This window comes from Tenrec ecaudatus, chromosome 16, assembly GCF_050624435.1.
Source record: "Tenrec ecaudatus isolate mTenEca1 chromosome 16, mTenEca1.hap1, whole genome shotgun sequence".
NCBI classification, from domain to species: Eukaryota; Metazoa; Chordata; class Mammalia; order Afrosoricida; family Tenrecidae; genus Tenrec; species Tenrec ecaudatus.
Window position 1 is genome coordinate 79,830,954 of NC_134545.1, and position 16,868 is coordinate 79,847,821.

General features: G+C 41.4%; 1 protein-coding gene across 2 annotated transcripts in view; it reads right to left on the reverse strand.

Annotated features, from left to right (window-relative positions):
- The window catches only part of LOC142429158 (cytochrome P450 2C21-like), a 47,983-nt gene that overhangs the window by 20,462 nt on the left and 10,653 nt on the right, over positions 1–16,868 (reverse strand). For both annotated transcript variants that reach the window (XM_075534150.1, XM_075534149.1), the window contains exon 4: positions 12,635–12,795. In XM_075534150.1, coding sequence (XP_075390265.1) covers positions 12,635–12,795 — 161 coding nt within the window. The remainder of the gene's footprint in view (positions 1–12,634; positions 12,796–16,868) is intronic.

The window sequence follows — 16,868 nt, forward strand, 5'->3', positions numbered from 1 at the left end:
AATTTTTCTTCCATAATTTCTTGTATTACTTTCTCTTTGGAGTTTTTATTTCTTTCTGCTCGGTAATCCCAGGGAGACTTAAGTTCCTCTGATAGTGTTCCACAAAATTCTTAGTGTTTCTTTGGGTTCCTTTACTCTTTTTATTGATTGTTCTTCTCATTAGTTTTAGTCAAGAGTTTTAGTCATTAATTTAGCCTTCCATTTCTTCAGCTCTATTACTCTGCTCTTTTTAAAGTGTTGCCTAAATCCATCACCTTAAATCTGACTTCAGTTTGGTTTTGTTGTAAAGTTTCCAAGTTTTCTATTTTTCCCATAGCTGTCTTTCTCCATCCACTGGAAGTAATTATTTTTCTGGTCATTCAAGACAAGAAACTTTTGTTCTTCAGAAAATTCCCTTGAATTTGGATACTATTCACTTGTTTGTGCCTATTTTTCTTTTGTGTTTTTTTCCGTGTACACCAATATTTTCCTGGCATGTTTTTCTCTGTTTTATAAAAATTTTATTGTAAAATGGTGGGAATGTAAATTTCAGATTATTAATGTTGCATTCAACAGTTAAAATTACTAATCAAACCCTCCAATAGTCTACCATCCCTACCCCTTGCTCCCTTTGTTTGAATTTTTTTTTCCTGAGATACAAAGCTTTACAATCAACATGAGGTGTCAAAGAAAACTATGGTTGTCAGTAGATCAGTACATCATAGTTACCACTGGGACTCCCAAAGTGGGATCAGGGTCGTGATTGAGACACATGTTACGTTGGACAGAGGAGGTTACAATATTGGTCCAGGGATTTTCCCACAGCAGCCAAGACATAACTTTTGACTATACAACCAGCAGTGCAGTGATCACCACCAGGGATATGCCCAGGTAAGCCCCTATAGGAAATTGCCCCTCCCTGGACTGATCAGGGCAGAGTTGGTCATTCACTCTGCAATGTACTCTGAAGTAAAACTATTCATAACCCTGGTCAATGGTCAGAGGGAATTCAATGAGGGCTACCTCCATGTTGGGATTCTGCAAATGGATTTTGGGCTTTTACTGTTATCCAAAGCCTTCTGCCAACTAAGTGCACAGAATTTAAACTAATACAATCCCCCTGCTCTGATCTTAGATTTTATTGTTAATAATTCTAAATATGCTCCTTCCATGCACACTAGACTAGATGGTTTCTTGATTTCAGACAAGTGTTGAAGACCCTAGCATATCCTTTTTAGTAGCTAGGCACCAGTCTTATTTCTTCACCACTGTGTCAGACTGGGTTGACTATAGAAGCAAATCCAGTGATACTCATATATGTGTAAGAAAGATGTTTATATCAAGGAGTAATCGGATATCAAAGAAACATCCCAGCCCAGTCCGGATCAAGTCCATAAATCTGACATTAACCCATATGTGTGATCCTAGTCCATAAATTCCTCTTCAGACCCACACAGCACAGGCAATGATGTTGAATTCAAGATCACAGGCTGATGAGGGAATGGTCTTGTGGATCCAGTGACAGTAGAAGCATCTCAGCACTAGTGTGGCTCTCCACGTGGCTCCTCCAGCTCTCTGTGTCTCCACAGTAGGAAAGCGAAGTGCATAGAGAGGGCTCTTGCAGGTCTCAGTAAGTCTCCCCGATGGTTGCCAACAGGAAGATGAAGTCAGAGAGAGGAAATTCCCAGAATCCTCGTGAAAAAGCCATGCCCACAAGGAGGCATCATCAGGCTGGGACTTGATTGACAAACTAGACTCCACCCCATGCCCTCAAGTTGACACAGGATGATGTAACTCCTACAACCACACTCTGCTATAGTACCCATATCACATGATCACATCATGGGGGAATTATAGAGTAGGGCCCCATCATAAGAAAATATTATCCTTAGATTATTGCTTATGATTGTGAGCTCAACATCCATTCACATATCTAAGGTTCATATATATCCCTGGTCCACTTTAGAGACAGTCTTACCAGCTTCTTGAGAATATAAGTAACTTCCATGGGAAACTTTGTAATTCTAATATCATTAATCTAGCCGTGGTATAGAATTTTAAATACTTTTGAGAAAAATAAAATATAGATAGATAGGAAAGCCTTTTAGACTAGAATGCACAGAATAGTATTTTAAAAACTTAAATGACTAAACACTGCTTTAAAAATATCAATGAGGGTTAAATAAAGTTTTCGCTGATTTTGTAACAATAGTGCTTTACTTAACCATGCATCTATAAAACATCAGAAACAAACGTGTATCTGTCTCCAAGGGGCACTGTAACAAAGTACCACTTGTTTAAAACAACAGCTTGAGTACTGGTAGAAGCTGGAAGTGAAAATTCAGGGTTTTACCAGGCTCTCTGAACTCTTCTTTGTCTCTCCCAGCTCCTGGTACCCCTGACCCTCCTTTAGTTTATGACCATATAACTCCAATCTCTCTTCTGTCTGTGTCTCTTCCCTTTTTTAAGGACAGCAGTCATATTGAATTAGGGAGCAATCTATTCCAGAATCTGAACTTATTTCAATTTAATTACATTTTCAAAGACCTATTTCCAATTAAGTTCCAAACTATAGTTATTACAAGGAGCTCTGGTGGCATAGTGGTTACACGTTGGGCTGCTAACCACGAGGTTCGTAGTTCAAAACCACCAAGCTCTCCTTGGGAGAAAGGCAGGACTTTCTACTCCTGTAAACAGTCACAGTCTCACGGAAACAGTTCTATGCTGTCCTATAGGGGCACTATGAGTTGGCATTGACTTGACGGCAGTGAGTTTCATCTGGTTTTATAGTTATTAGAAGTTAAGATTTCAATATATCTTTGGGGGGAACACAATTCAAATTCTGTCCTCTCTTAACCCCCAAATTTATATTATTCCCACACATTTACCCATTTCAGTATCTGGAAAAATCTCAGCCATTCCATCATCAATTCTTTTTTTAAAAAACATTTTTGTTTAATAAGGGTTTCTACGGTTTTATAGCAACATTTAATGTATAGACAATTAATGGATGTAATTTTTTCTCCAAGAATCTCTTTTGCTACAAACCACCAACTTTGATATAAGATCATTAATATCAGATTAACATATCTTATAATATTCTATAAGAATTCTTTAGTGTCACATGACTTATGTAGTAGTTACATAATTTTATGTCAACTTAAAGATACCGAATAGTGTAGGAGTGGTATCCAACCTATCAATCAGGTCACAGCCTGATGGTGCCTCCTTGTGGGTGTGGACTTCTCATAAGGAGGGTCCTGGGAACCTCCCCTCTCTCTTTCTCTGCCTTCACCTTTATACCACCAGGCCATACTGAGACCTGCCAAAGCCCTGGAGATGCATCCACTGCCATTGGATCCACCAGCCTGTGATCTTCCTGTATTCTCCATGATTGCCTGTGACTGCACGAGTCTGAAGAGGGACTTATGGTCTAGTATCACACTTACGAACTTAAGTTGCACTGGGCTGGGTTGTTTTCCTGATATATAAAGCTTCTTGATATAAAGCTCTTTCTTGCACACATAGGAGTGTCACTGAATTTGTTCCTCTAGTCAATCTGGCCGAACACATTATGACACCTTGGGAGTGGGGTACTAGAGAAACAAATCATGAAGATGGAGAGTGGATGTTTATCTGACCTCTGCCTTATGGTACTTTTTATTCTTTGGCCAGCCAGAGGTCAGATATGGCCATGGGAAGTTAAAGTTTTGATTCCTTTCTTTGGTGGTTGTTTTTGTTCATTCCTGTCTGAACTAATGAAAGTGATAAGTGTAAATTTTGAGCTCAGGGGGCAAAATCGTCCCTTGAATGTCTTCTCTGAGACCATGCTGTTTAATCAAAATGGCTGATCGAAGGCCTGGCCCTGGCCTGATGCAGCTAGAGGCCTAAGGCCAGATTGCATATGAATGGGACGGTTTAGGTAAAAAAGGATTGGATTTAACTCTTTAAAGAATGTGTCTGAAATATGTTTATCAGCAAGCCATGAGTTTTCTAAGACCCACAAAATGCTGATTTGGTGAAAAATGGGTGCAAATGTTTCAAAACTAGGATTATAGAATTTGTAATAGTTTTTGCTTATTAGATAAGAATGCATGGCCATTACAGTCATTAGCATTATATTACTTTCACGAAGAAATGTGGCTGGAACCATACCCGGCATCCTTTTCTGCATTGGAAAGAAAGATCAGTAAAACATTCAGAAAAGTTTGGGAAGTGGATCTGGAAACGTACTTTAGAAAATATATAATCAAGATGTGACATTAAAAGAGTTCATGAGGGAGAGAGGAGGGGTGGGAGGGAGAAGAAATAGGGAGCTGATATCAGGGGCTCAAGTGGAAAGAGAATGTTTTGAAAATGATGATGGCGGCGTATGTGCAAATGTGCTGGACACATTGGAGGAATGTATGGATTTTGATAAGAGATGTAAGAGCCCCAATAAAAGTATTAAAAAGGAAAGGAAAGAAAGTTGAAGGGTGGAGGTCTGTCTGACCTCTGGACCTGCTATTGTTAGCCACCCTCCACTTCTTTTTGTTACACCATCCCCCTTCCTACCCTCATGCCGTTTTTCTTCTCTGGGTGGCTCAGGAATGGAAATGATTCCATGGACTTATGAACTCAGAGTGTGAGGTAGCTAGGTAAAAGATTACGCATTTAATCAGGCTCTGAGTCTGCACCTAAACAGAATCCATGCTACCTAATGCCCTAGAGCAGTGGTTCTCAACTTTCCTAATGCCATGGCCCTTTAATGCAGTTCCTCATGTGGTGGTGACCCCCCCAACCATAAAATTATTTTCATTGCTACTTCATCACTGTCATTTTGCTACCATTATGAGTCATCATGTAAATATATGATATGCAGGATGTATTTTCATAGTTACAAATTGAACATAATTAAAGCATAGTGATTGATCACAAAAAATGGAATATCATAGCAATGTTGAGTTTTATTTGATTTTATTTTTCTTCTAATTCTCCTTCATAGTTGCTGTGAGTTGTGCATAACGGGCAGTTGTCTGCTTGTTCATTGACACTTATTATTCCTGAATAGTGAGAGTATCTAAAGAGATTTTCTTTCCCTTAACATCCAGTAGTGAGAAAATTAATTTGCACAGTTTCCCTGCAGAGGGTTGCAATATTCTTAGCGTAAAGTGGTGATGAGTTTTAAGCTTTATGGCATGCACTAGTAACCTGTCACTTACAAAAATAAGCAAAACCATGAATGTCCCCCACAAAGATATCCCGTAGTTTCATTTCCATGTGTTTATTCCATAAACTTGATCAACCTTGAACTTTATGTTACCTGTATGTTTTATAACAAATCATGCAAATTGTCTCAGACAAATAAAAATGGGAATGTGTGAGTGTGTTCGTCCTTCACGGCAGAGAACTGGGGAGGAAAGGGGTGGCATTTCCAATGAGGGAATTCTCATTTATTCCATTCTGCATGCTCCTCCCCTGGTGCTCAGAGCACGTGGACAACCTGAAGAAGCAAAGGGGCGGTGTGTGTGTGTGGCGGGGGGGCTGGGGGGAGGGGTGTGCAGCAGCGGCCCTCTTTTCCTGGAGAGCGACCACAGAACATGCTGGCCGGAGCTCTGGTCCTTGGACCGCAGAGCTACAGATGGTGGGATTGACCTGAAGACAGCCCGCGCCAAGATCTGGCCTTTCTTTACCTTGCTTACCCGTCCTGAAAGACACTGTTAAACAAATAGGATTTTTTTGGGGTGACCTTTTACCGTTACTTTAATTTACAGTGCATTTTGCTAAATCTCTTCCTGTACGTGGCTATTTGACTTAAGAATTTGACATGTTAGGTATTCTGTCATCTATTTCTTAAAATGTTTTTATTGGTATAGTTGCTCTATGGAAAATGTGAGGAAACCTACGTTGATATTGTTCATTCCTTTTGCCCTCCTCTAGTCCTATATTACTTTCCCTGTTTAAATAACTGAAGTGTTCCACAACATAATTTTTCTAGATGACTAGGAGCCTAGAAAATTGATTATAAAATATTTTCAATAGAAAACATAAAACAAAAAAGAATGTGTTTAAGATCTGGGTATAATAGATTTATACTGATTTCTTATATTATTGTTATTGATTAGCCATTAAATTGGATCTTTAAATGGGTGTAAGACACTCTTGCAAAGAAGGCTCTGAAAATCTAAACTCCACCCAGTGCCTTGAGTTCTCAGGACATTTGCATTTGAAGGAAGCTGCTGAAAGAGCTGTTGGCAGACTGAAGGGAAAAATGGAGCTATCTGACCCTTTTGGATTTGAACTGGAAGTTTGCTCTTGAAGCTGAAAAAATTTGGAACCACGAAGAAACTCTCCTCTCCAGAACTGAATGTGAAAATCCGCCCACAGGCAGCCTGTGACTCGCTAGATGAACACCTGGATCAACTTGTTCAGTGTAAGTGAGAGAAACACAACAATAGAGAGACAAGCCGAGTCCGGCCACTGACACCCATGGACCTGATGTTTCAAGAGGAGGAGAGGAGAGCAGGATGGGTGGTCTGAAGGTTACAGAGTTGTGTAGAACCTGAACCTATGGCATGACTTAGACCAAGAGAATTTGTGAAGGGGCCCATGGTCAAAATGTGAGGCAGCCAATGGACTACTCTAGTGAGGCTAAGTGAGGTGATCCACATTGAGTTGACCAGAACCTGACCAGATGAAGATAAAGTTTTTGAGACTGTAAATTGATACATACTGCTTCTGACTTTATTGATGGCCTGTCTTGATTTGACTTTGCTTATGGCTGTGGACTCACAAGGTTCCAACTAGAATGAAGATTCTTCACATGAAAGAGCATGCTTGTCTCTTCAGCACACTGGGCTGATATAAGTGGGCAGTATAGAAACTGGATACCCAAAATGGGGGGTATCCCAAGGGGAGGAGATTGTTTATGTCTCCACAGGAAAGGGAGAGCGAGAGTAGACCTCATTTCAGTGGGCCAACCCTTGAAAGCAATGTTCCTGCTTGGAGCAGCTCGCTCCCAGAGATGACTGCAGGACTGGCCTCAGCTTGAGATATGACATCCTCTCCCTAGATGACAATGCTGCAGAGAACAGCTTGGGGAGATACAGTTTGGGGAGAGCAACCCATCTAGCCCGCCCACATAGTGGCAAACCAAGAGGGGAGTGTAACTGACCTGTGATGTGAGCAAAGCCATGAAGTCCCTGAGGTATCCCTATTGTAGGCTTCTGACACAGGGGGCAGAACTTGGCACCCCATCTGAACGGGTTGGGGGTTACTCACGGGGCCACATCAAAAGTCTAAAGGCATAACTATGGTTGGAGGGAGTGCAGTGGGGTGGGGGGCACTAGACTGCTCCATCACTGACTCCAGGAATAGCAAAGGGGACTTTTAGGAAGGAAGCACACCTTTCAGACAAATGCTGAAGACTAAAAGGGTGTATGTGTTGTTTGAAAAGCTGGACCCAGCATATGTAACTGTGACAAAAAGGGGACTGGACTGATGGGTTATAACATGTCTTTCTCTCTGTTTAACACACAGATACTCACATGCTCTATGTCAGGATCCCTCTTAGACTTGTGACTCTCTGTATGCTCTGTGTGTGTGTGTGTGTGTGTGTGTGTGTGTCCATACAAGATAGGCAGGATAAGAAATCTTACAGAGACGACTGGACCGACAGGTTTGTTTTTTTTTTGGGGGGGGGGCATAGAAGGGGAGGAGGCAAGGGAGGTAAGCACCGAGGCAATAATGATGTGTACAGGGGAATAGTAAGTGTTCTAAAATTGATGGCGAGGATGGTGTAGTTTATCTGGTCATGTCTGATCAATCAAATTGTATCAGAGAGGAATTACTGAGAGGTAAGAGATGAGTAAACATTATAGTGGGGCAGGAGGGAAAAAGGAAACAGAGGAAAGAAGGAAAATATATATTCATATGCATATATGTAAATATATAAACTATGTGTAATTGTGTGTATGCAAATGCAATAAGGAAGCAGATGGACGTTGGGCCTCTACTTAAATCTTACATCAGCACAAGAATGATTTGTTCTAACAGTGTGGCACTGTATGAGATTCACCTTCCTAACACAATCGCTGAAGACAAAATGGGTGCATAAGCAAATGTGGAGAACAAAGCTGATGGTGCCTGGCTATTAAAATATATAGTGTCTTGGGTCTTAAAGGCTTGTAGTTAAACAAGCAGCCATCTAGCAGGGAAGTAACAAAACCCACATGGAAGAAGCACACCAGCCTGTGTGATCCTAAGGCATCAACAGGAATAGGTATCAGTAGTTCAAAAACAAGCAACCAAATTGAAGTGAAGGGGCATAGAACCAAAACCCACTTGAAAAAGAGAGAGAATGCATACATGTACATGGAGATGCCCCTCCTAGCCTGAAGTCTGTAAGCCAGCCAGTTCATTCCTTTATACCCCTCATTTGTTTTTTCATCATTTTATTGGGAGCTCTTTCAGCTATCATAACATTCCATAGTTCAATCACATCAAGCATATTGTACAATTGCTACCACAGTCATGATAGTGGGGTGAAGGAAGCAACAAAGAGCTAGAGGAAAGTTTTGTGTTTCATTGGTGTTATCCTGCACCCTAACTGACTCATCTCTTCCCTGTGACCCCTCTGTGAGGGTATGTCCAATTGTCTACAGCTTGGCATTGGGTCTCCATTCCATGCCGCCCCTCATTCACATTGGGTATGGTTTTGTTCTGGGTCTTAGATGTCTGAAACCTGATCCCATTAACACCTCATGATCACACGGACTGGTGTGCTTCTTCCATGTGGGCTTTGTTGCTTCTGAGCTACATGGCCTCTTGTTTATCTTCAAGACTTTAAGACCCCAGATGTTATATCTTTTGATAGCTGGGCACCATCAGCTTTCTTCACCACATTTGTTTATATACCTATTTTGTGTTCAGTGATTGTGTCGGGAAGGGGAGCATCACAGCATGCCAGATTGTTAGAACAAAGTGTTCTCCTGTTAAGGGAGTACCATATATACTCATGTATAAGTCGAGTTTTTCAGCACAAAAAATGTGCTGAAAAACTGGGGTTTGGCTTATATATGGATCAGTGGTACCCCAGTGAGGTGTAACATCTCACTGGTGGTTGCAGTTCCTCCACTGTTAATTCAAAGCCCCGCTGACACTGCAGGGCTTTGAATGTTTGTTTACTCACATCTAACCAATCAGAGCCGTCCTATGAAGTGGACAGCTCCAATTCGCAGAAGCACCCGTAGTGATTCACTTACACCAGCAGCTGAACTGGTAAGGATGTGTCTGTGGCTGCGCTCAGTCTCTCCCCTCTGGTCTCTGTGTTAATTCACATCCTGCATTTCCCACCCTAGGCTTATACTTGAGTCAATCAGTTTTTCTGATTTCTCAGGTAATAATTAGGTGCCTCGGCTTATACTCGGGTCGTCTTATATTCAAGTATATACGGTACTTGAGTTGAGTCCCAACATCCATCTGCAACCTTAATTCTTAACATATAGATATGAGTACATAGTTCTATTCTCCTCTCATTATATATATATATATATTTACATATGTACATGGCTATATTTAGGCCTCTATAAATATCCATTGCTTTCTGGTTCTTTTCTCTATTTCCTTTTTACTTCCCTCTTGTCCCACCATCATGTTCAGCCTTCATTCAGGTTTAGTGATTCCTCTCTGCTACATTGCCCTTGATTGAGTCCCACAAGGCATCCTACGACCTTCCTTCCATTGATTTTAGTTCATTTGTTGTTCCCTTGTCCCTGGGTTGGTCCCTCCCCCACACACACCAATTTCCTTTCTCCTACGTCCCCTTCTCCTGTATCCCCCTGGAACCATTGGTCCCGTTCGTTTAATCTTTGAATTATTTATCTCGCCTATCTTATCTAGATAGACATACAGATACATTAGTAAGTGCAAAATCTAGACAAAGCCAAATAAAACAATAAAGGAAGCCAAGATCAACAAAACAATAACAACAACAGCAGAAAGCAAGAACAAAATAACAATAACCAAAAGAAAGCCACTGTCAAAAAATGGAAAAGCCCATAAATACTTCAAGGTCTGTTTGTTGGCTTTTACAAGTGTTTTCCAGTAGAGTTTGATGGGGTGCCACACTCTGTCTCTGAAGACTATTTTTGGTACTCCCCAGGGGTTTCATCAGTCTGCTCCCTCTGCTGCCCTGCTGCACGCCCTCAGTGCCTCGCCCCAGCATGATGGGGTCAGACCAGGCACTATTCCTGCACCGTGTCTCCAGTGCTGTCCCCCACAGCGCCATGGTTCAGTGAGGGACGCCATGTCCCCTGATGGGGCTGCTCCTACAGTCCTCCCCATGCTAGACCAAAATCTTATCTAAACATAATCAACTCAAGATATCCCAAGATGTCGCCTTCTAAATCATCTACATCCGGTAAAGGTGAAATTCTGAGTATAGTCCAACACCACAAAGTAAATGGATTAAAAAATAATTTCTGTACATCTATGGATCTGGGAAACCTAGAAAACAAGTGATTTGATTCCAAATACAATAATAGGACACACCAAAAAAAAACAACACCCAAACTCACTGCCATCAAGTCAATGCCAACTCATAGCAAGCTTTCAGACAGGGTAGAACTGTGCCTGTAAGTTTTTTAGATTGTAACTCTTTATGGGAGTAGAAATCCCAGTCTTTTATCAAATGATAGGGCACAAACCTAGAATAAATTTTTGCATTCCAAAAGTGGAGAAATGGGAGGAAAACATACATCACAAGTCTAAGGAGATTCAAATGCAGCCAACCAAAGATTAGATTGAAAAACTGGAAGATAACCTGTCGTTCTTCATCTGTTCTCTGGCAGAAAAGGCCCACACATGCTCCTGAGCTTCCCTAACTTGAGGCTTCCATAAGGAGCCCTGGCAGCACAGTGTGTTACGTTGTGCTGCTAACCCCACTGTAAGTATTTCATCTCCATCAGCCCCTCCACAAGACAGAAATGAGATTTTCTGCTCCCATAAAAGTTATTCTCAGAAACCCACCCAGCAGTTCTACTATGTCCTGTAGAGTCACTATGAATTGGATTCACCTTGACAGCAGTGGGTGAGTGGGTGAGTGAGTGATGGAGGCAGGGGGCTAGGGAGGCAGGCCCACTGTAGTAACTCTGCCCTCTGAAACGTGGAGACAATCACCTACTGGATCCCAGGAGGTCACCCATTGGAACCAAGGAGGCAGTGTTCCACCCCTTAGGCCTATTCCTTCAAAGCAATCTTTTCCTTTTCTTGCACGATAGTACATAATCAGAGCTGAATTGCTCTAGTGGACTCTTTTCTACATGTAGAATCCTCAAAGCCTGACAGCTTTCTTTCATTTCATCCCATCTCTGTCTCTTTCTGATTCAGTTAGAAGCATTTCATTGGGACGGTTGCTTGGATGCATACCTGGCATGCCTGATCTTTTGAGCAAATGCTTGTCCCATGCACACCTTTGGTGCTGTCTCCAGAGTGCATATTCTCCTTTTTACAAAATGACTATGTTGAGAATTTCCTGAATTCTCATATTCTAGCTCATTTTTTACCTAACAATCCATTCCTCAAGTTATCTATTTCCTCTCACATTTTACTATAAAATTCAAGAGGAAATATAAGTATACCGTTCACAGTTTGTTTAGAAATCTTCTCAGCTCAAGATTCAAGCTCATCTCTTACAGGTTGTACCTTCAACACGCCCAGAGACTTTATGTCAGTCTAATCCTCTGCTTCTCTAGGAACAAGATCTCCCTTCTTGCAGTGTTTGGTAACCAGCTCCTCCTCACTATAACCATCAGAAATACCTTCAGTGTTCACATTTCGACCAACACTCTCTTCCCAATGACATGCGTGGGCTCCGAGGAGAAGCTTTAGGAAAGGTCTCCATGCTTCTTCCTAACAGTCTTTCACCTCTACAATGCTACCAACAGTCTCTTCAAGGTAACCCAGGCTTCTTCTATGAAGCACCTCGGAATGTTTCTATCACACACTGATTACACAATTCTAAAACCATTCTCACATTAGATTATGGGATTGGCCTAAAGAAGTTCATGAAATGAGTGACTTAATACAAGAGAAATATATTTGGTCTGAATTCAGGTTGTCAATCAGGCCATACTCTCTTTGAATTCTCTAAGGGAAGATCTTTCTTTGTCTTTTCCTATTCCTGTTAGCTCAAAGATAGCATTCCTTAGCTTTTGACAGCATAAACTTCCCATGGCCTGCCTTCCCTCTGTGTCTTTCTGCCTGTGTCTACTTTTCTTTTATAACAAAGAGCTAAGCCATAATCCATTATGAAATTGTGCTAACTTAAATAACCACATCTTCAAAGACTCCAAATAGGGTCACTTTCACAGGTAACAAAGTTAGAGATTTAATATATGTTTGGGGGACACAATTCAGCCCATAACAAAAGGTTTCTCCAAAAATACCTTAATGTGATTGATGCATTCTTATTTTATATTTTTATTTTTATTCTACTTTATATCATGTTTTCATTTTTAGTTCAGCTCTCATTCAGTTAACTTGATAATTCACTAGTGGGTTATACAAGATAGTTTGCAACATCTTAAAATAAAGCAAAGAGATGGGGTAGGTATAAGAAATACATTTTCAGAATAGTTACTTACAGTTTCCCACTTAAAGAGAATTTTGTCCTCACCTGTATCCAGGTGCTGCTTGCAATTGTGATATTTTCATGAAAATACTTTATCAAGTTTGCTAGTGTCTCATCACTGTAGTCAAGGCGATTCTGGAAAATGATGGAGTAGATCACATTGCAGGGTACATAGCCAAAAAGGTAAGTAGGATCACAGGGAGCACCTAAAAATAATGGAAGCTAAAAGTTATAATTTTCATATAAATCTTAAAATGCTTATTTAGAATAATAAGAAAGAGGTAACTTTCAGGATTTTTTAAGATTAAAAACTACCTGGATATGCCATTATCATTATATATTAATCATGTCTAAAAGGAGGCATTTTCTTTCATAATGTTCATACTAATTTTGATGTATGAAAGTTAGTATGTTTATTTACTGCTCACTACTAATTGATCAATATAATGAACATAAAGCATACACACAAGGGAGTATAATTATGTATAACACATACTTGTGAGATCTGTTCTTCGTGAAATAAAAATTAAATATATAAATTAATTCCCCATATAATATGTATGGAAAACCCAATATTCAATAACACACAAATTCCATTTCCAAAACTTTATTTTAAAAAGTAGTCAGAGATGTTGGACATGCAGATACATACAGCCTCTGTGGAAAGCAATCTGGCGATATTTAAAGAAAATGAAAATTGATCTACTTTATGACCCAGCTATCCCTCTACTGGGTATTTACCCAGAAGAGATAAGAAATAAACACAGCCGTCATCTGCAGTCCAGTGTTTATTGTGGCATAATTTACAATAGCAAAGAATTGGAAACAACCTAATTTTCCATCAGTACATGAGTGGATCAGTAAACTCAATGGAGTACTATCCATCACTAAAAAGCACTGATGATCACATGTCATTTTGAGGGAAGAGTTGGAGGAAATTATGCTACACGAAGTCAGCCAGTCACAAAAGGACAAGTACAACATGAGTCCCCTGAGGTAAGTATAATCAGCACAGTAGATGTAGAAGAAAAGCCACTTATCTCACACTATACAGGTGGAGGTCAGACCAAATCCAAAGAGGTACATTTTAATCCAACACAAAGGGCAAAGAGGGGAAGAAGGAGGGAGAAACTGGGGGTGGTGGTGAGAGTGAGATGATGGCATGGGGGGAGCAGGGCACTAACCCACCCAGGGGCAGAGTATTGATTAAGTCTCCACAGAATTGGGAGTGTGCACACAGACCCTACCACGGCGTACCAAACCATGAAGGCAATGTAACCACGTGGAGGAATGCATGAAAAGATTGGGCTACTGGGCCGGCCCCAACCAGAGCCAAACTGACCCCTCCCTAGAAGTATGTGCAACAGAGAACAACACTAAACCTACAGGTTGGGGTGAGGGGCCAGCATGCCACACCCTCATGGAAGCAAACCAAGGAAAAAGAGAAAAGGACGGCTGGTCTAGACTCCATACTGGCACACCAAGCCCAAGGAATGTGTCCCTGCACGGAGCTGCTAAGGCACAGAGAGGACTGACGGTGGGGCTGACAACAGCTCATGACACGTTGTCCCCTTACTGTAACAGGGTACACGCTGGGCAGGTAGTGCCGTCTGAACCCCCGCAGCGGGACAAACCAAGAAGGGAACATAACAGACTGCAACTGGAATTGCAACATATCAGCAACTGGAACAAAACAAAACCCCTAAAGTCCCCCAAAGAGACTTCAGGCTAGGAGGGGCAGCTCCCAGAATTCCCCCAGGACCAGCGGGGAGATAATCATAAAGGTCAGTGGACAGACCTGGAATTGTGGGTTTTTGCCCCTCTCTCCTTTTCATTTTCTTTTTTTCCCCATCTTTTGTTTTCTTTTGGTTTGGTCTATGTCATTGTTGGTTTGCCTAACTTATAGAAGACAGGCATGAGAAGCTGGAGGAGAAAGCAATGGGACTCACAGTCCCGGAGGGACTTGGTGGGGAGAAGGTGGTGGGGGAAGGGTACAGTGAGCAAACAACACCATAGACAGGGGAGTGACTAGGGAATTAAAACGAACAACAAGGAGGATGTAGAGATCCTGGGGGTCTTGGAGCAACAGTAATCTAGCTGGGAGGAAGTACTAAGAGGTAGAAGGAGGGGGAACGTGATGGTGGGTCAGGGGGAAGGTAAAAGGAAACAGAGGAAGGATCTAGGGAGCAAAGCTATGGATAGAGGTATAAGCAGAGGGGGTACGTATATAAATACATTAATCCATAAAAATAGAGGTATTGGCCTATGTACATAAATTTATATGGCAATGCACTGAGGTAGGGGATGGACTTTGGTTCTCTGCTCATACCCTCCCTCAATATAAGAACACTTTGTTTTAACAATTGGGCATTCTGTGATGCTCACCCTTCCAGCACATTCACTGAAGACAAAATGGTGCCTAAGTAAATGTGGTGAACAAAGAAGATGGTGCCCGGATATTAAAAGATACAATATTTGGGGTCTTAAAGGTTTGAAATTAAACAACCGACCATCCAGCAGAGAAGTAACAAGCCCACATGGGAAGAAGCACACCAGCTAGTGCGATCATGAAGTGTCATCGGGACCAGGTAACAGGCATCAGAAGACCCATAACAAACAAACAAAAACATATTGTTGAAAACAAGAGAGGTTGGAGCAGAGACCCAAAGCCCATTGTAGACAATTGAACAGCCCCCCACAGAGGGGATACAGAGGAGGGATGAGTCAACCAGGGCACAGTAAAGCACTGAAAAAATACACAATATTCCTCCAGTTCCTGAGGCTTCCTCACCCCTGACTACCCTGACCCCAGTGCTGCTTCTGAATTCAGACTAGACCAGAGCATGTACACAGGTATTGGTAAGAGATAAGGGCTCATGACACAAGGAATCCAGGAACAGGGATGGGAATAATGATACCAGAAGGATAGGGGGAAGGAGGGAAGGAAGGGGGAAACCAATCGCAATGATCAGATAATCATGCACACCCCTCTAGGGCAAGAACAACAGAAACCATGGGGGAAAGGAGACAATGGTCAGTGTGAGATAAGAAAATGATAATAATTTATAATCTATTGAGGGGTCACCAGGGTGAAGGGGGGGGAGGAAAGGGAAAAAAGAGGAGCTGATCCCAAGGGCTCAATAGAAAGTAAATGTCTAGAAAGGAATGATGGCAACATATGTGCAAGGCTTGAAGGAAACAAGCGGCCATCTAGCTCAGAAGCAACAAAACCCACAAGGAAGAAGCACACCAGCCTATGTGATCACGAGGTCTTGAAGGGATCAGGTATCAGGCATCAAAGAACAAAAAATAAAATCATTGTGAATGAGGGGGAGTGCAAATTGGGGACCCAAGACCCATCTCTAGGCAACTGGACATCCCCTTACAGAAGGGTCACGGGGAGGAGATGAGCCAGTCAGGGTGTAGTATAGCAATGATGAAACATGCACCTTTCCTCTAGTTCCTGAATGCTTCCTCCCCCCCCCCACCCCTATCATGATCCCAAATCTACCTTAAAATCTGGCTAGACCACAGGATGTACACTGGTCCAGATAGGAAATGGAAACACAAGAAATCCAGGACAGATGATCCCTTCAGGACCAGTGCTGAGAGTGACAGGAGGGTAGGAGGGTGGAGGGAGGGTGGGGTGGACAGGGGGAACCGATTACAAGGATCTACATATAACCTCCTTCCTGGGGGATGGACAACAAAAAAGTGGGTGAAGGGAGATGTCAAACAGTGTAAGATATGACATAATAATAATAATTTATAAATTATCAAGGGTTCATGAAGAAGGGGGGAGCGGGGAGGGAGGGGAAACAATGAGGAGTTGATACCAAGGGCTCAAGCAGAAAGCAAATGTTTTGAGAATGAGGATGGCAACAAACCTATAAATATGCTTGAGACGCTGGATTTATGTATGGATTGGGATAAGAGTTGTATGATCCCTCAATAAAATGATTAATAATAAAAAGAAATGTTCTCCATAGGACGTTCATTACAGCACTTCAGTGTTAAAATATAAAAGGACATGTATTACAGACCTAATTATAATTTTTTAAAATCTCCCTCCCAAAAAAACAAATGTGCCTGATATAATTGGTGTGTGGATTATAATGAGTTGTAAGAGCTCCCCAATAAAATGATCTTTAAAAAATAAAAAAATGAAAATAAAAAGTAGTGAAATATCTGTGATGATTCATATGATATCTAAATTTTAAATATATAAATAGCAGCAAAAAGTAGAAATAACTTATCTTTCAAGAAATAAAGGACTACT